This window comes from Muntiacus reevesi, chromosome 1, assembly GCF_963930625.1.
Source record: "Muntiacus reevesi chromosome 1, mMunRee1.1, whole genome shotgun sequence".
Lineage (NCBI taxonomy): Eukaryota > Metazoa > Chordata > Mammalia > Artiodactyla > Cervidae > Muntiacus > Muntiacus reevesi.
The window spans coordinates 50,650,348-50,669,342 of record NC_089249.1 but is presented as its reverse complement, the minus strand read 5'-3'; the positions used below and the strand labels follow the sequence as shown (position 1 = coordinate 50,669,342).

General features: G+C 52.5%; 1 protein-coding gene across 1 annotated transcript in view; it reads right to left on the bottom strand.

Moving 5' to 3' along the window:
• Nucleotides 1–17,602, bottom strand: part of IQSEC3 (IQ motif and Sec7 domain ArfGEF 3) — an 84,617-nt gene extending 67,015 nt beyond the window's left edge. The window contains exon 1 of the mRNA XM_065923545.1: nucleotides 17,085–17,602. Coding sequence (XP_065779617.1) covers nucleotides 17,085–17,602 — 518 coding nt within the window. The remainder of the gene's footprint in view (nucleotides 1–17,084) is intronic.
• Between the last annotated feature and the right edge of the window lie 1,393 nt (nucleotides 17,603–18,995).

Genomic DNA, 18,995 nt, shown 5'->3' with positions numbered 1-18,995 from the left:
ATGGTTGAGCCTTTGTCTGACTTGTTCACTGTGAGTCTCCTGCACCTACAGCAGAGCCAGACATGCAGTAGATGCTCAATAACTACTTGTTAAATGGATGGACAGCTAGAACTCTGCTCTTGAGGAGCCCAAATAAAACATCCATCTCTAAACAACAATGATATGCTCAGTTCCGCTCTCTCCACATTCCCTCTCCTGCACAGCTCAGCTCATTAGTTCAATATATTTTAATTTTTTCCCAGCCCCCAGCTAGCTGATTCAGCTGATCTATTCTAACGGCTCTTTTTTTTTTTTTTTTTTCCTAATTTGGCTGCGTTGGGTCTTAGTTGCAGCATGCAAGATCTTCGTTGCCTTTTGTGGGATTGAACTTGCATCCCCTGAATTACAAGGCAGATTCGTAACCACTGGACCACCAAGAAAGTCCCTTTAATAGTTCTTGGGCAGGGAGCTGCATGGGAATCCTGAAAACTTCCTTTAAAGTAGACTTGGCCGAAATGTGGGAGCAACCTAGATGCCCATCCACAGACAAAGGGATGAACAGTGTGGTCTGTCCATGCCATGGAATAGTATTCTACCAAGAAAAAGAACCAAGTGTTGATACAAGCTACAGTGTGTGTGTATGAACCCTGAAGACACTATGAAGATGCCAGGCAAAGAGGACCACTTCTTCCACGGCTCTATTTCCATGACACATCCAACCCGGGGAACTCTCTCGAGTCAGAGAAGAGATGAGAGTTTGCCTGAGGTTAAGAAGAGTTGGAAGATTTGAATAGTGACAAAGGGTACAGGATTTCTTTTTTAAAAGGATGAAAATACAGTAAGATTATGGTGATGCTAAAAAACCATGGATTGTACACTTTACTTTTTCTTAATGTTTATTTATTTGGCTGTGCTGAGTCTTAGCTGGGGCTTGTGGGATCCTCCATCCTTGCCATGGCATGAGGGATCTTGGGATCTAGGCCGGCCCTGACCAGGGACGGCATCCACGCCCCCTGCATTGGGGACTCTGAGTCTTAGCCACTGGCCCACCAAGGAAGTACCAGAATTATATTCTTTAAATGGGTGAATTGGATGGGATATGAATCATATCTCTCAATAAAGCTGCTTTTAAAAAACTAAATAAACAAATAAAGTACATGCAGGTACTTCCCTTCCCCCGCAACCTCGCCCTCAACGATGGTCTCCAGGGTGAAGGCCACGTGCATGCCCGTTCCTGGTTCCCGCAATTGTCTGCAGGAAGGCTTTGGAACACAGAGGCTGAGAGCACTGACTCCAGAGTCACACCCCCCTGGGTTTGAACCTGGATGCTGCCTCACGGTTGCTTGACCGAGAAGGGGTTCCTGACCCTGTCGTGCCTCACCCCCCACCAACTATAAAAGTTACTGAGACATATATTGAGATAAAGTTAGGTTGTAAGGCACTTAAGAGAATGCCCAGGCCACAGTGAGTGCAGGATAAAATATTAGCTTTTATTAAATTTTTATTACGCTCCTCCAGGCACTGAGGCCATGTCCTCAATCTCCCTGCAGAGCTCAGAGCAGGGCCTCTCCTGTGGATGGCCGTCCCTGCAGCTAGCTGAGACAAGCACATTCCCATCTCTCCCACCTTCAAGAACAACCTTCTGCCCTGAACCCTCATCCCCTCCAGGTATCAGCCCATTTCTTTACTTTTCCTTCCTAGAAAAATTCATCAGAGTTTTCTATACTCACTTTCTATAGATCCTTCCATTCTGTCATCTTCTAAACTTCCTTTTAGGGAAATTTCAAACACATACTTTGCCAGTCTTCTACCCCCACATTTCTCCTGTGTTCTCAGTCACTCAGCCGTGACCAACTCTTTGAGACTCCGTGGACTGTAGCCCACCAGGCTCTTCGGTCCACGGGATTTCCCAAGCAAGGATACAGGAGTGGGTTGCCATTTCCTGTTCCAGGAGATCTTCCCAACCCAGGGATCGAACCTGCATCTCTTGAGTCTCCTGCATTGGCAGTCAGGTTCTTTACCACTGTGTCACCTAGGAAGCCCTAATATTGTGTTCAAATGTCCCTGATTGCCTTAAAAATGTTGTTTTACGACTTCCCTGGCAGTCCAGTGGTTAAAACTCCCTGCTTCCAATGCAGGGGGTGTGAGTTTGCTCCCTGGTCAGGGAAGTTCCCAAGTACCTCGTGGTACAGATAAAAACATTAAAAAAAAAAAAAAAAAAAGTCTTTTTACAGTTGCTTCATCAGGGCTTTCCTTGTGGCTCAGCTGGTAAAGAATTCGCCTGCAACGCGAGAGACCTGGGTTCAATCCCTCGGTTGGGAAGATCCCCTGGAGAAGGGAAAGGCTACCCACTCCAGTATTCTGGCCTGGAGAATTCCATGGACTGTATAGTCCATGGGGTCGCAAAGAGTCAGGCACGACTGAGCAACTTTCACTTTCACTTTACTTTCATCTGAATCAGAACCTAGTTAAGGCCCAGACTTCACACTGGGTCAATTTGTCTAAGTCTTTTTTCCCTTCTCCACACCAATCAAGCTTCTGCCCTACCCCTTGCTCTACCCAAATTGGGCTTTTTGGGGTCACCAATGACCTCCACGCTGCTCAGTGGGCTGCCCTTCCTGCTCACCCTGTCCAGGGGGTGACTCCGCTCCCGTCCTCCACACTGAGACCCCTCTCTTCTGGGACACCACGTGGGTCTCCAGCCCTTCTCTTCCTTCTTCGACTGCTCCTTCTCCACTCCCCTCCCCGCCTCTTGATACCACTGTGCTCCAAGGCTCCATACTGGCCCTCTTTGGTTTTCTTTTCTTATTCCTTGCTGGTGTCACCCTCCCCAGATTTTATCTCTAGTCCATTCAAAGGCCATCTCCACCTGCGTGTCTAACAGGCATCTCCAACTTAGCGTGGCTAAAACTCAACCCCTACAGACATCCTCATCTCATCCTTCCAATAACTTTGGCCCTAACCCTTGGACTCATCCTCACCTCCTCTTTCTCTCATACCCACGTTAATCCCTCAGGAAGCCCTGTGGGTTTGCCTGCTTATCACCACTTACTGCCACGACCCCTGGCCCAAGCTATTTCCATCTCTTACCTGGACCTTGCAACAACATCTCACCTTCTCTCCCTGCCACCAGCTTTCTTCCTCCTCAGTCTATCTTCAATCCAAGCTCAACCCAGTAACTGAGGTCCCTTTGAAGTATTCTCTGCTCAAAACCATCCACCAGCTCCCAGTTTTTCTCAAAGTAAAAGCCAGATGCTTCACAACAGGTTCCAAGGCTCCATCAGTGTTTCTCATCAAGCAACGCTGGCACTGTGGGCAGGAAAACTCTTCCTGGTGGGGACGGTCCTGAGCAGCAGAGGATGTTAGCCATAGCCCTTGCTCATTAAATGCCAGCAAAGGATCCCCTCCCACCCCTGCCAGCCACTAAAACATCCCCACGCACTTCCAAACACTGCCTGGTGGGTCTGGAAATCCCAGGCGAGACTCTTACAAGGTTTGCTGCAGCCCTGCACGCCCCCCATCCCTGCAATGGCCACCCCTCCAAGGTTGCTGCCTCCCCTCAGGCCACTCTCCCTGTGCTCCATCAGCCCCCTGCCTCCCTTGCCCCCTTGCCACTGCGGACCCTGCCAGGAGCCCTCTTCCCCCAGACCACATAGAACCCCTTCTCCAGGGCACACTCAGGCGCTACCTTAGCTCCCAGCCTTCCCAGGGCACCCCTTCTGAAATTGCAAACCTCTTTATTTCCAGGCCTCCTTGCTCTCTTTCTCCCCAGCGCACTTATCCCATCAAACACATGTTTTAATTCTTAACCTTGTTTATTTACTTTTTTGTCTCTAAGCTTCATGAAGTGATGTGGGGTATTTTGCTCGCTGCTATATCTGAGTACCTGGCACACAGCAGACAATCAATAAATATTTGTTAAGTGAAATAAAGAATGCAGATGCCATAGATATTAACTTACAGAGAGAAGAAAATAAGCACTTATAAGCCATAGGAATAAAGAATTAATTTCACCCTCAGAAAGGACTGGAGTGTGTTCAGCGTGGAGTGGCAAGTAGGGGAGGAGATGATGAAAACCTCAGTTTATTTCTCAGATCAGTTCAGGAAGACTTCCTGAAGAAGATGGGCTGTAGGACTCACTCTCAGCTCATGTCGAACCAGTTTATAACATCCTGGCAGCTTCCCCAACACTGATGAGTGCAGACAACACAGTGAGCCCGGAGCAGTGGAGAGTTTTCAGGTAGGAAAGCCCACTCCCTGAATCTATTTCTACCACAATTTACCAGTGTCTGTAGGAATCTCCACCAGCAGGTTCCCTGCTGGAGGGCCAAGTTCAAACAGAGCCACTGGATAATGCCTGCCTACCTGCGCACAACCCATCCCCACCCTCAGAAAAGCCCACCCAAATGATTACACAGAGGCAGGCTGCCCAGAGCGTGCTTTCCGCATGCTCAGTGAATGAAAAGAAAGGACCTAGATTCACAGTCACACAATGGAATACTTTATAGCTATTGAAAAGAATGAGACAGCTCTTTTTATACTGAATATGAAAGCATCACCCAGATAGATTATTAGGGGGGAAGAATGCAAGATGCAGAAGTGTATAGTATACTACCATCTGTCCAAAATGAAATATATATATATCTAAACAAATGTATATACATATAAATATATGAGTGCTCAGTTGTGTCTGACTCTTTGCAGGCCCCATGGACTACAGCCCCCCCAGGCTCCTCTGCCCATGGAATTTTCCAGGCAAGGATACTGGAGTGGGTTGCCATTTCCTCCTCCAGGGAATCTTCCCAACCCAGGGATCAAATCCACGTCTTCTGTGTCTCTTGCAATGGCAGTTGGATTCTTTACCACTAACACCATCTGGGAAGCCTATATATATATATATATATACACACACACACATACAGACTATCCCTGGAAGGATACACAAGAAATTGCTAACAGTAGCTGCTAGGAACAGGGGCTGGGGGTGAGTGGGTGCAAAATAGAGGTGAGGAAACACTTTTCACTGTAAATTCTTGCATCTTTCAAATTTTGTACTATGTCGATGTTTTGATACTACCTATTTGAAAAGAGTAAATTCAACTTTAAAAAGAACACAACCAGATTGACAAAATGAAAGCCAAACATGTGAAAAGTTCAACAAGTAGGGTTTTAAAATGAAAGCCACCTGCAGAAGGACAGGGGGCCAGAGTGGAAGGACAGACTGCTTCCAGCAGAACGAACCCAGGGGCTCGTTCTAGAGTACGAGCTTCTCTGACAGTGGCTTTGCCATCTACAGCCCAGGGCCGAGAAAGCCAGTGAGTTCCTAGGTGCCACGCAGAGCCAGGTAGGAACCAGAACCTGCATGGTTGGGGCAGGGCTGAGGGAAGGACTCCACTTCCCCAGCTGGCCAGGCCACATCTGACTCCTGAGCTACAGGGCTCATTGCGGCTCCAATGTTCTAGGAGCTGGAAGCCAGGTTTGAGGGGACCGAACCACCCACAGACCCACCTGGGACAGAAATTACAGGCTTCGGTGAGCTCATCTGAAAGCAAAGGAGGCAGCTGGAGAGAGTGATCAGGAAGGCCAAAGAGAATTGACTGCCTTCAAATACTTGAGGGGCTGTCAGAGAATGAGGAGACCTGTTCTGAACCCTCTGGAAGACTCCACCTTCCAAAAACCCTTTTCAGCCCACTTCTTGCCAGAGGGGGCCCCAGATGACAGCTGTCCTTGAGGCCCCACTGGGCCAGGCACTCAGGTCGCTGGGTGCTTTATCGGCATCGACTCTATAAACTATCACAGTGGTCCTGGGGGGTTTCACTGTTCCTACTCCCATTTTAGAGACAAGAAAACCAAGGCTGTCACTGCTGAGGGTCACACCAGTACATGATGGGGTCAGGGCTCAAACCCGAGGCCACACTCTGAACCACTACAGTCATCACAGGTTGGGCCAGAACTCGAAGGCCATGTGATTCTCCGGCTCTTCAGTCGCTGAGTGTGTCCAACTCTTCCCAACCCCACAGACTGCAGCACCCCAGGCTCCCCTGTCCTTCACTATTTCTCAGAGTTTGTTCGAAGTCACGTCCATTGAGTCGGTGATGCCATCCAACCATCTCACCCTCTGGCGCCCCCTTCTCCTCCTGCCCTTCATCTTTCCCAGCATCAGGGTCTTTTCCAATGAGTCGGCTCTTCACATCAGGTGGCCAAAATATTGGCGCTTCAGCTTCAGCATCAGTCCTCCCAAAGAATGTTCAGGGTTGATTTCCTTTAGGGTTGATTTAGCTATGGGAAGCTAAGGCAGGGCTGGGATCTTCTGCCAAGGTGACTCGGGTCCAAGGAAGGCTAGTGAGGCAGAAGCTGAGTAGAACTGAACCTCCTTGCCACCTCCCTGACCCCCGATCCTCTTTGCTGCCCCTGCGGCTTCTCCCAGAAAGACGGTGGCCCTTTCCACAGTCCCGGCTGAGACGTCCAGCTTGGATCGTCCGCACCCTACCTAGGGCAGCGCCACCCCTCCGCCCTGCTCCAGTCCCCCAGCCTCTAGCACCCCCCCCCCCCCCAGAAGGACAGCGGGTCGTGTCTGGGGAGGGACCGCTGCCCGGAAGCCTCTCCCCGGCCGGGCCCCCCCCCCCCCGGGAGGCTGGAGGCTGGGATGCTCCCAGACACCGTGGGCGGGCGGCGCGCCAGGCCGGGGGAGAGAGGGGGTGCGCTGCGGGGGAGCAGCCGACCTGCGAGATATGCCCCTCCCCACCCTGCGGGGCCGGGCGCGCAGGTGGGGGCAGCGGCCACGCTCCCCGGCCGCGTGACTCAGCAGCCGCCTCGCCAGGCGGGGCGCGAGGCACACAGCTTCCCGACGCGGGGGGGCGGGGCAGGAGGGGGCCGCCCCGCCGCCCCCGCGGGAAGCGAGGAGGGGCGCGTGAGCCGGGACGTTCCGCAGCGGCCGCTCGCCAGGCCGCCCACGCAGCCCCGAGCCCGGTCCGGCACGCCCGCCCCCGCGGAGCCCCCGGGACGCGCCACCCGCGGAAGGGCTTCCCCAGGCTCCGAGCGCTCCCCTCCGGCTGCTCCGGGGTTTACGCTCCGGTGGGCGGGAGCCTGCAAATACTGAGAATCTGGAGCGGGAAGACCCCGCGGAATGCACCCCGCCGTCCCCGACCTGCGGGCCCTGGCCGCCCTACTCGGGGCCCCAGGGTCTGTCTCCTTGGTTTCTCGCAAAAAAAAAACAAAAAAAAACAAAAAAATCCAGCAGATTCTGAGCTCCCTTCTGGAGGCTCTTAGCATTTGGAAGTCAGTTTTCTCATCCAAGGTAAATTGGTCCTGTTGCAGCGACCTCTGAACGGCGCAGCTTTGCCCCAGCCTCAGTGACCCGTGGGCAGAGAGGGACCCAGAGATGGGCAAAGACCGATTGTCCCCACTGGGCAGAGGGGACACCAAGGCCCGCTGAAGTGGGGGGGGGGGTGGATTTGCAGCAGTTCACACTTGGGGTCAGTGAGGATGGGCACAGCGATCAGGACCCCGGAGTCCTGGCTTCTGGGCTCAGTGGAGCTGCTCCAAGAAACTGTCCCCTACCCACCCCGTCCACTGCTGCCTCGTGGTGCCTTCACGTGCCCCTAGAATTCCCTTTGGCCTTCCCCCACGGGTCCTTAGGACTTGAGTAGCTCCAAGAATATCCAGGATGCCCAGCAAGCCGGTTTGGAAGCACCCGGGCATCTCTGTTCCTAAAGACCAGTCTGTGCACCGGAAATGTTAGACACAGCCAGGAGATTCCGAATCGCTCTGCTGAGTTTTTGTTGCTGTTTTAAATAATCATTGTGTTGAAGTGATGTGTTGAATGAAAATCGTGGTAGATTGGAATCATTTATCACTGAGGAAATTGTGGAATTCCCTTGCCTCTCCGCTGGAATGGGGAGTGCGTTCCTGATTGGAGACAGGGAAGCAGCTGGTTTGACCTGCTGCATCCAAACTTGGAGAGGTCAGGGGCGCCAGGCCCTGGCCACAGCCTGGCCAGTTCAGAGCAGATCACTGCGCCTTGGCCAGCATCTTGCTGCTGCCAGCACCTGAGTGTCCAAACACAGCACCTCTGCAGAGGCCCAAATACCTTGCCCCCGTACAGCCCACCTCCTTCTTCCCGGGGCTCACAGCCTCCAGAGGCCGAATCTCCTCCACGCTCCAGGCAAAGTGAGGGGGAGATAGAAGAGGTGCTGTAGACTCGCCCCACTGGGGGACCAGGAGGAGCTGGGTGGGCAGCAGAGAGAAGCAAGTACACAGAGAAGGAAGGAGGCCAGAGTCAGACAGCGTGTGCAGTCTGGGCAGTGAGAAGGCAGTGAGGAGCCTGTCCTGTGAGGTGGGGTCCTCACCCCCTCCTCCGGCCGGAGTCAGGAACGGGCCCACCCTCGCACAGAAGCGCCTTCTCCATCCCCCAAACGCAGCCACGCCAGACTCACACCCACTCTTCCTCCCGTCAGTGTCCTAGCGGCTCCCTGGCCGGAGCTCACACCACGGCCTGGTGGAGAAACGGGAGAGGCCTGGAGCCTGGCTGCTGCTTCCCATGGCTGCTCACAGGCCAGGCGGTGACCCCAGAATCCAACTCTTTCTCCTTTGTCTGTTTTCTCCCTGGTGACACAGCAGCAAGTTGGACTTTCTTTCCCTCTTGTCCTCTTAGACCTGTTTTCTATTTCTAGTTGAGCCTGCTGATGGGCTGTGTGCGAGTGTGTGCATGTGCAAAGAGAGAGAGAGAGTGTGTGTATGTGTGTGTGTCTGTTGGAACACTCCAAAGCTTTCTCATGCTTCATTCTTCCTGAAGCTTCCCAGGCTGAGGACTGGACTGCTCAGAGACTTGGGGCAAAGGAGGAGGGGGCTCTCAATTCTCATGGGTAGAATCGGGGTGGGATCTACGCTCCCCAGTTGGCCTTCAGACCTGAGCCTCTGATCCAACATTTCCCAGGTGCTCAGCTGCGGAAACTGTGCCCATGAGTGTGGGTACCGCCCACCCCCTCATGGACCTCCCTCCAGCTGAGACTTTCTTCAGCCCTGACGCCGTACCCCCTCCCTCCACTCAAGGATGGATGAGGCTGCCTGTGCCCTATGCACTCAGAGCTTATTCCTTCTCATGTTGTTCATCACACACTGCTAGGTGTTGAGTTCGCCTCCATCCCCCACCCTTCTCAGGCTCATGTAACATCCACCTACTGCCTGCCGACATCTCCCCCCACCATGACAGACCCCATTAGAGTTGTGTGAGATGTTTACCATCTAACATATTATTTTAAGGGCCTAGAAAGGGTCAAAATTGCTTAACCAAGCACCAGGATGCTCCTTAGATTCCTGCCTTGTGACTTTTACACATGGATCTCATTGGGGAAGTATTCCTTCTCCAGCGCAGATAATTTCAAGACGAGTCAGTGTGGGAGTGAGTGCCCCGGGTCCCTCCCCTTTGCTTGCCAGGCAGTGCTAATTCCTTGCAAAATACAGTGGACGTGAAGACCTCTTGGGCTTCATCAGCCTCCCCTGTGAGCCCTTCAGCACCTTCTGAGCCTCCTGTCCCAGCTGTTAGACACCCTCTTCCCTTGTCAAGCTCGTCCTCAGCTCTGCTCAGATAAACTCCCATGCTTTTAGAGCCAAACGTGTTGTTTTTCTCCTGTCCTAGGAGAATTTGCATTTTAACAAGGGGGATAACCTTGAAGTCCCCAAAGGAGTCCCTTATTGTGGAATTGCCAGCCTAGGCAAGATGTTCTGGAAGGCAGAGAGACCTCCCTGGGTGCCCGAAACCCCTGTAACTGGAGGTTAAATTTGGCCCTGCACACCCACGGGGCAGCCCTGACTGTTTCTCTCGGTCCCTCACTGCACATTGACAAGCGCGCTGGATGAAGAGTGTGGAGAAGCTGAGTTGTAAACCTAGTTCGGCCCCTAACCAGTTTGGAAGCACCAGCCCCTTCTCTCTCAGGCCATAGTTTTCTCATTTGCCAAATGAGAAGTTCGGTGCAAATGACCTTCCAGAACCTTTCCGGCTCTGACATTCGCCTGACATTCGGAGGGTCTGGGGGACCCTGGTACAGCTCCCAAGGCCCTCCAGCCCCTGGGGCTGTGGACACCTTCCTGGTCGGGGCAGGGGTGGGGTCCTTCTCTGGGCAGGACGTGCCCTGGCCTGCAGGCCTCCTGTCCACAGCAGCCCGCCCCCTGCTGGGGAGGGAAGGTAGTGCTCAGCACAGCCCCCGCCTGACAGTTACATAACCCTCCCAATGGGATGTTCTAAACAGCAACAGCCCGGCAGCCTTTGCCCTGGCCCACCCTGGTACCCCCAAACACACGCGTGCGTGTGCACACACACACACACACACACACACACACACGTCTTTGCCTGTGATGGCCTCACAGCCACAACCACCTTTCCATCTTCTCTTTTCCATTTGTTTTCTTGCTGCTGCTGTTCAGTTGCTAAGCCATATCTGACTCTTTGTGCCCCATGGACTGCAGCACGCCAGTCTTCCCTTGTTTTTTTTTCTAGAAGGTATTTATTCTAAGAGAGTCCTTACAAGATGAAACTCCTTTACCCTCTGGGCTTGAGCAGAATAAAGCAGAGTCCTCCCCAGCCACCCTGACTGCCCAGCTTCCACCAAAACGCCACGTCAGGTCAGGCCTCCCACTTTTCTCAGCCCCTCCCAGCTCTGCCTCCCTGTCTGACTGCAGAGTCCTGCGAAGAGTGGGTCTGCCTTCTCCCTTCCATTCCCAGAGTGGGAGAATTTGGAGAAATGGATTGAGCTTTCATTCCAGTGAACAGGAGGCATTCTCCTGGTTCAGACTCCACCCCCCACCCTCCCCTGTTTCCTTGACAAGGTCACATATGAGATGACGCTGTGGTTTCCCCATTTAGAAGACAGATGAGGTCATTGTTACCACTGTGGGGTGTTGGGAGGCGACTCAGGTCCCCTCAGTGTCCATAAGAAAAGTGCAAACAATCTGAAAATGCAGCTGAAGAAATTCAGGTTGGGCTTAAGGAAGCAATTCCCAGCTATTCAGTTGTGAGACCTCATCACAGGTCACTAAGGGATGATGGGTTTGCCCAGCTGCATTTCAAGGCAGGCTCCCATTCATGTATCTGGTGCATACTGTCCAGAGGTTGAGTGGTGGTTGAAGAAAGGTCACGTGTAGAAATGTGGCCTGGAAGACTTCCTGAAGGAATCCTGAACCTGGATTCTCCTCGACAGCTATGGTCTTACTCTGGATGAAACTTGGGCCCTGGTTTCTTTATCTGTAGAAATATTACAGCATATTGAGCACTTACTGTGTGCCCAGAACAGTTTAAAATACATAAAATCTAAATTTTAAAAAGTTTTACAACCCTTTAAAGTAGATATTATTCCTTATTTCATAAAAAAAAAAAAAAAAGACTCAGAGAAGGTATAAGGGAACTCTACTCAATGCTCTGTGGTGACCTAAATGGGAAGGAAACCCAGAAAAGAGGGGATATATATATACATAGAGTTGATTCACTTTGCGGTACAGTGGAAACTAACACAACATTGTCAAGCAACTACACTCCAATAACAGTTGAAAAAATGAATGTAAGGCATTCCAGCTGGTAGGTGGTGGAGCAGGATTCATACCCAGGTATGCCCACCTGCAAAACCTAGGTTCTGAACCACCTGGATCTTGAAAACTCCCAGGTGGCTCAGCAGTAAAGAATTCACCTGCCAATGCAGGAGACACAGGCTCGATCCCTGGGTCAGGAAGATCCCCTGGAGCAGGAAATGGCAACCCACTCCAGTATTCGTGCCTGGAGAATCCCCTGGACAGAGGAACCTGGCAGGCTACAGTCCATGGGGCTGCAGAGAGACAGGACAGAGCGACGGAACAGCAGCAGCAAAGTTTCCTTACGTTCCTCTCGGCCTGAACAACCTAGTTTCTCCCTTCCACTCCTCCTCCTCCTACTCGTGTGTTAATGCCCTTGCTGCCTGAAGTGGACAGGACCCTCCTTCCCTGTGTGAACATGAGAAGCCCTTTGCAGCTTGTGTGGGAACCCACACTGCACCCTTCTCATGAAGCAGAGGAGGAAGGCACTGCGGTGGTGGCCTTGCGTTTGGGGGTCTGCCAGGTGCAAGGAGCGTGTCCCCAGGACTGCTCCTAAGAAACCCCTTGCTAAGCTGCTGCCACTCCCGGTCCTCTGAGAGTTCTTGCGGGCCCCAGTGGAAAACGTTTAGGGTCTGCAACAGGGCTGTCTGTGTCTAGAATTCCTGACGTGGAGTTTAAGTCCAAGATCCAGGCCTCTTTCCAGACCCTGGTCCAGCTGTTTGCCTGGCTCTCCCTGATTTTTCATGTTACCCTCCCCCCAGACCTGACCCATCTGCCTTTTTTCACAAGTGACCTCTGAAACTTGGGGCCGCATAGATATTTGCTGAATCAGCAGGACCGACTGCTGCTCCTCTCACTGGGTTCCAGGCCAAGAGGAAGATGTGCCAGGTTGGCCTGGCGAGGGCCTCTGGTGTTGGCCGTGTGGTTCCGAGAAGGGCTGGGGAAGGAAGGAGGCGGCAGTGGAACAGGCATGCAGGTGACTTTTCTCTGGAGGCCTGTTGTTTTGGGCTGAGAGTGAGGAAGGAGCCGTGGACCAGGCCCTCAGAGAGGCAGGGGATGGCAGAGCGTCACGAGTGTCTGCCCGTGCCAGCTTCTGGGTGAGAAGAAGATGCCCAAACCCTCCTCCTCTCAGCGAGCCTTCACTCAGGCCCCTTTTCCAGCTGGCCAGCCTGGTGTCGTCCCCGCCTTACTGAGATGGGCAAGAGGAGGACAGGGAGGCTGGGGAGCAAGAGCGTAGTGTGACTTCCTCAGCTAGCAGGGGTTTTGGCCACCGGAAAGAAAGGACCAATACTGAGATCTTCCTCTGTTGATGGGTTTAGCCTTGGGAGGTGGGGGTGATGGGGGAGGGGCTGTAGGTCAGAGTGGGGAATGGTAAGCACGTGCATCACAGACATTTCCCTGGATTGACTCCTCCCAGCTCTGTCCCCCTCCAGCTGTCCCTGCATCTCTCTATTCCTCACATAAACCCTTGGCACCAACCTTGGAAACCTTCTCTCCGGGCTCTGGATATGCTGTGTGTGCTCTCCTTTTTACCCCATTCTGTTCTGATAGAGGGAGGCTCTGGGCACCTGCAGTCCGCTTAACACTTATCAAGACGTTTCTAGACCCATGTCTCAAGTGCATTGAGCATGGACTGTCTGTGTCTTTTCTGTCGTTTCGCAGCAGAGAGTGCAGGATTTTGAACAGATACAATACAGTTGACAGACAGACCTTCACACACTCTTAAGAGCTCCCATGAGTGGCTCGTCTTGGAGATCTGCCACCTCCAGGCAGTCAGCCTTGATTCAGTAGGAGCACAGATACCTGCTCCAATCAGGGTCTCAGACAACAGGCTAAAAGTCACTTTCAGTAGTCTTCTTGCCATCCCCGACTCTGGGGAGCACAAGACCATGATGCTCAGAAGATGACCCAAGATTTAGTTTATGCTTAGGATGGGAGCAGAGAGGAGACTTCTATACACAGCTTACATGGAAGCAAAGGGTGGAAGGAAGAAAATAAGGGGAGGGGGTGTGTTTGAAGGGAGGGATGAAAGGGGGAAGAGAGAAGATATAAAAAAGACAAAGTAGGAAGAGGAGAGGACAGGAGCTCCCGAGACACTTGAGACATTCAGACTTCATGGCCCCATGGAGATGGGTAGCTCAGGGGAAGGAGCTGAATTTGAATTATAATGAGAGAATCTCAGCCTGCCTCCAGTAATCCTCTGCCCATGGACATGGGGACTTGGGCAAGTCCTGGGATCCACTGGCTCTAAACATGGCTGGGTGGACAGATGGACACGTGCTCAAGCAGAGAAGCTGTGGCCACACTGAAGCCTGGAGCTTCAGGCAGGGTCGTATGCTTCCATGGCGAGGAGGGGACTTTGCTGGGTCAGGCTGAAGCTCTGACTCCAGCCAGGAAAGGGATAATCAATTCTGTAGAGGCTGTGAGCCTTGATTGAAAAAATAAAGAGGAGGAAGCTAGATTGCTGCTTTCATTAAGAGGCAAAAGCAGTGGGGGCTGGAGCTTAGCAAGAGCCAGGAAGCAGCAGAGAAAGAATGTTAACCCCTTGGGTGTCATTCTTCCTGATGTCTTTACACTCACCCCTTCCCACACTGTTGCTTCCCTGACCTGACTTCCAAGGCCACCAGCTTCGTAGCTCCCTTAGCTCGAGGAGGGAGACGCTGGGCGGCATATTAATGGAGATATGGTGACAATTAAACGATCTATTATTTCCCAGTCCCAGGGTCCCCAGGGCTCCCACCTCTCCTGGATTTGAGGAGGAAGGTGAGTTCTGGGGATAAGAGATAAGCTGTGCGGTGAGATCACAAGTCTCACACTGCTGGGCAACCCTCACCCCCACCTCAGCAACCTCACCAGGGCCTCATTCTCACCCTACTGAGGCCAGAAAAGGGGAAGGAAGAAACAAAAATGGATTTCAGCAAAATTATGATGGAGAGACCCCTCTGCCGGCTTTTCCTCCTACGTCAGAATGCCCAGTAGGGAACTGATTCAGCAGGGAGATTCCCAGGAGAGGCCCCAGGAAAAGGGCTGCTGGCTCGGCTCTCTCTCCCCCTGTCTCATCTGATCCATGGAGTGCTGCCCATATCTAACCCAACAGCACTGAGAGGTTGGGTAGAAAAGGACAGATGTGCAAAACAGGGGTCGTGGGTGGAGAGCAGGATGGGGCCAAACGTGTAGTCAGCAAAGATTATTCTTTCTTGAGGTTCTGCGGGGGAAACTTCAGCTGAAGTTAAGCAGAAAAGTGGGGAGACACAGGTGAGCCAAAAGGCATTTAGTCCACCTGGATGCCCAAGATTTCCCATCCAAGTGGGGAGGGAGCTAAGGGAGGAGGTGAGGCATTTGTTTCTGAGCTCTCTAAGTCTCTGGGTATCTAGGCTTGGGTGTCTAGGCTTGAGGAGCAGCAGGGGTGAGCTGGCAGATCTGAAGAAACGAAGGGGTTCCTGGCAGTGTTAACCTCTTGGTACCTGGCACAACTTCCTGAAAGATTTCCAACAACTTCCACTCTCTTCCACCATTTTAATTACTTATTTTTGTCCTGCTCCCTTGGGAAGGAAACGCAGGAAAAGAGAGAGGGGAAGATGAGGATGTGATGGTTTCTCTCCAGTTGTGATATGTGAGGCTGGATAGGAATCCAGATGATACCTAAAACTCCTGGGTTCCTAGCAAGAGCCCCTGGGCTGGAGAGTTTGGGCTCTTTAAGCTGCTTTTGGGCCCACAGCAAAGTCCTTATTCAGGAGAAATGAGCTTTCCTCCACCCTTCTTGCCCACACAGTCCCCGAAGGGATGCAAAGAAGGTGGGAATGTGGTGGTAAAGGAGGGGGACACCGAAGAGCATGAGGAGAGGAACCACGATTCCCTGGAAGCTGTGGTTGCCCTAGGAAATGGAATGGAATAATACCCCTCCCCATTTGAGGTGGGGGGGAAACACATGGTATTTTGGATTTTTTTTTTGTTTTCGATTTTTTCCCCCACCTTTTGCTGAGCCATGGGCAGTGAAGGAAAACTGAATTTCTGCTTTTTCTGCCAAATAAGGAAAGAAAACCGTGACACTGAAGGGAGAGCAGTGGACCATTGAGGGAGCTTGGAAAGAAAGCCGCATCTTCTTGGGGTTTGAATCAAACGCTATGGAGTCATCCTGGATCTTCCCCTCTTAAGAGTCCAAGATTTTGGTCACATCTACCCTGTGTCCTGACCCAACTTGTCTAACTCTGCAGTAGATGTGAGGAGGAAATGAGCCTATGTCAAATCTTCACAAGTATCTGTAGATTAAAGCATGCCAAGGCTACTGAAGATGACTCTTGGTTCTCCTTCTTTCCCACCCCCAACTTCCTTAGCATCCCCATTGTCAGGGTCAGGTGCTGACTAGCTTCTGATTTCCCGTGAGCTGTTCCTCCATCACCTGTCTCCTCATAGAAAGGAAGCTGACATAGTCACAGCCTTCCCAACACAGGGGAGAGAATATTCCAGTCTTTTTCCCTTCTTCCCATATCCCTAGTTCATGGACGTTGATGTAAAGAAAAAGAGCTTGAAGTTCTAGAGTTTCTCGTTAGGGGCTAATAAGCATATTTCTCTCTCGACCTAACGTGAGATTCCACTTATCACCAAATAACCAAGGGGAAACAAGATTTGCAGTCACCAGTCATAACAGGAATTACATCCAAATGCCAACTCCGTTTGCCAACTGTCTCATCATTATTCCCTTTCCACGATTGCTAACACCCTGCATAGAAATCCTCCTTGAATCAGAGGGTAGAGCTGTAACCAGACAGACCTGACACTATAAAGGGATTCTCCGTAGGCTTGGTGGGTTGTTACCTGGCACCCCTGTAGATTTGTGGGTATTCAGAAGAAAGGGCCCCACTCAGGTCAGAGCAGAGTAAGCTTCACCAAACGAGCCACTCCTGGCTTTGACTCCCACTGCATCGGTTAAAGAACTAGCTTGTTCCCCTGGGAGATGCTTTCTCCCACCCTCCTCTTCCTCTGTATCCAGCCCCCCTTCCTTCTCACATCATCCTGCCTCTCAGCCTTATGTTCTGCCTCCCAAATCCCCTCAGACCCCAGTTCTACTCTTCCTGGATCCTGCCCTTTTTAAAGCTCTTAACATGTCTTTTTTTTTTTTCATATCTCCCTCTCCATTCAAATAATTTTACTACCCAAACTCCCATCCAGATTTTCCCTAACTTAAAAAGATTCTTCAACTGTTCTCTTTTCTTCAGTTTAATCTTCCCCCCTAACTTCACCCCCCCTCAGTCTTGTCCCCTTTGAAATCTGCCAGTTTTCAATAACCCTAATCACTTAACCCCCACGTCTTTCCTCCTCTGACCCCTTTTGCTCCAACATCCCCCAGACCCCCTCGAACACTGGTGTCATTCCTTCCCCCCAAACTCCTTGACATACTTCTGCCCCTAAGCATCTTCTCACCCCTACACTTCACACTGCCCTAGTCCTCCAGACTCAGGTGCACCTGATTACCCCCTCGTCACCCACTCACGCCCGTTCGCTTCCCTCCCTCCCACAAGGGTTCCCATGCCTTCTTCCCCACTCACTCGGGTCTCCTGCTCAGGACGCCCTTGCCGAGGGCGGCGGGGGATTTGTGCTGAAGGAGGGTTCCAGCAGCAGCGCAACAACTCGGGGGACGCTCCTTCTCCTTGTCGGCCACGGCCCCGGGCGCCACCGGGTGCTGGTGGGGCGACTGGGACGCGTGAGCCCTGCCGCTGGGGCCCGGCTGGGGCTGAGCCAGGAGCTGTCCGTGGTGCTGAAGCGGGGGCTGCTCGGGCGCGGGCTGTGGCGCGGCGGGCGGCAGCTGTCCGTGGTCCTGGAGCGGCTCCTGGGCCCCGGCGGTGGCCGGCGACGGGGGCACGAGCCCGGGCGGAGGCTGGGCTTGCAGCAGCTGCTGGTGCTCCCACAGGCTGCGGTTCTCGGCGCTCAGCTCGTCCAGCCGCCGCTCCAGCTCGTCGATGCGCTGGCGCTGGGTGTGGATGAGGCTCTGCTGGTTCTGCACGATGGCCGTGAGCTCCTTGAGGTAGAGCACGGCTCGCACCGGGTTCTCCAGCAGGCTCTCCATGCCGCCCGCCGCCGCCTGCGCCCTGCCTGCGCCTCGGCGGGCGGCGGGGAGCGCGAGGGCGCGCACGAGCCCAGCAGCCCCGGCGGTCCGCTCGCCTCCCTCCCGCCGCCGGCGCCGCGTCACCGCCACACCGACATTCACACACGCACGGGGGGCGGGACCGCGGCGCCCGGGCCCACCTTCCCCCTCCCACCCCCTCCAGGCTTCGTGAGGAGTCTCGGCTTCCTGCAGGGCTGGCAGGGGCGGAGAGAGGCGAGTGAGGGAGCGGGTAGAGGCTCAGGATAAACGGAGGGGACCCGGGATGGATGACATGAATCTGGCAAGAAGGGATAGCCGGCGAGGTGGAAGTGAGGTGGGACCGGGAGGACAGAAGCAGATAAGGAAAGAGGAAGAAAAGGAGAGGATGGCGAAAGGAGACAGAAATGTACGAAAAAGAGGACGGCTGACAGGTCACGCGTTCTTTTTTCCTGTGTCCAGTCATCCCAGGGAGTGAGGGTCCATCTTAAAGACCTTCCGAGGAGAGGCCACACTTGCCTTTTGCGTACTCGGCAATCTTGTATTCTGCTGGGGGAATCCCCTGGAACAGGAGGGTCATGGGACACTGAGAGACCCCAGACAATATCTGGCCCTACTCCTTCAGCCAAGGGGAAACTTAGGCTGGGAAGGCTGTTTGTTTATGCTTGATTTTCTCAGGGAATGAGACCTCAGGACAGGTTTAGCTCTTCTAATAGGAACATGAACTAAATAAACCGGACCCTCTGTGTCATGAACTAAAGAGCTTCCAGAAGCTTCTTAAAGAGATCATTCTGTTTGAAAAACATCTATGAAAGGCATACTGCACGGAACACTGTGCTGGGTGGTGGTAAGATAAGGCTGACCAGGATGGAATCTTTGGCTTCTTGAAGCTTATGATTAAGTAGGTGAAACAGGTAATAAATATTTCATTTCAATATACAGTGGTGGTTTTAAGTGATAAGATGGAGATTGCCCCAAGTGCTATAGGAGCCCAATGGCTTGGGGATTTGAGAATGCTCCTTGGGGGAAATAACACTTGAAGTGGGAAAGATTTTCCAGAAATGGAGAACAGCATTAGCAAAAGCTCAGAGACAGGAATCAGCATGGACTGAATCACTCAATAATTTCTACAATAACTTTACATAAAACACACACTAAGTGCTAAGTAACATACTAGGAAGTATACAGGCTAGCCGTAGCATAGGTCACAATTTGTCATTTCTATATGCAAGAGGACTGCAACCTAGTAGAGTAGATATGGCATGCACATGAGCAACTAGAATATAAATCAAAGTTTCTGTAAGAGACCTTTAAGCCAAGTGTCATAGGAGTTCGGGGGAGTGAGAAGTTGTGTTTAACTATGGTGATCTGATAAGGA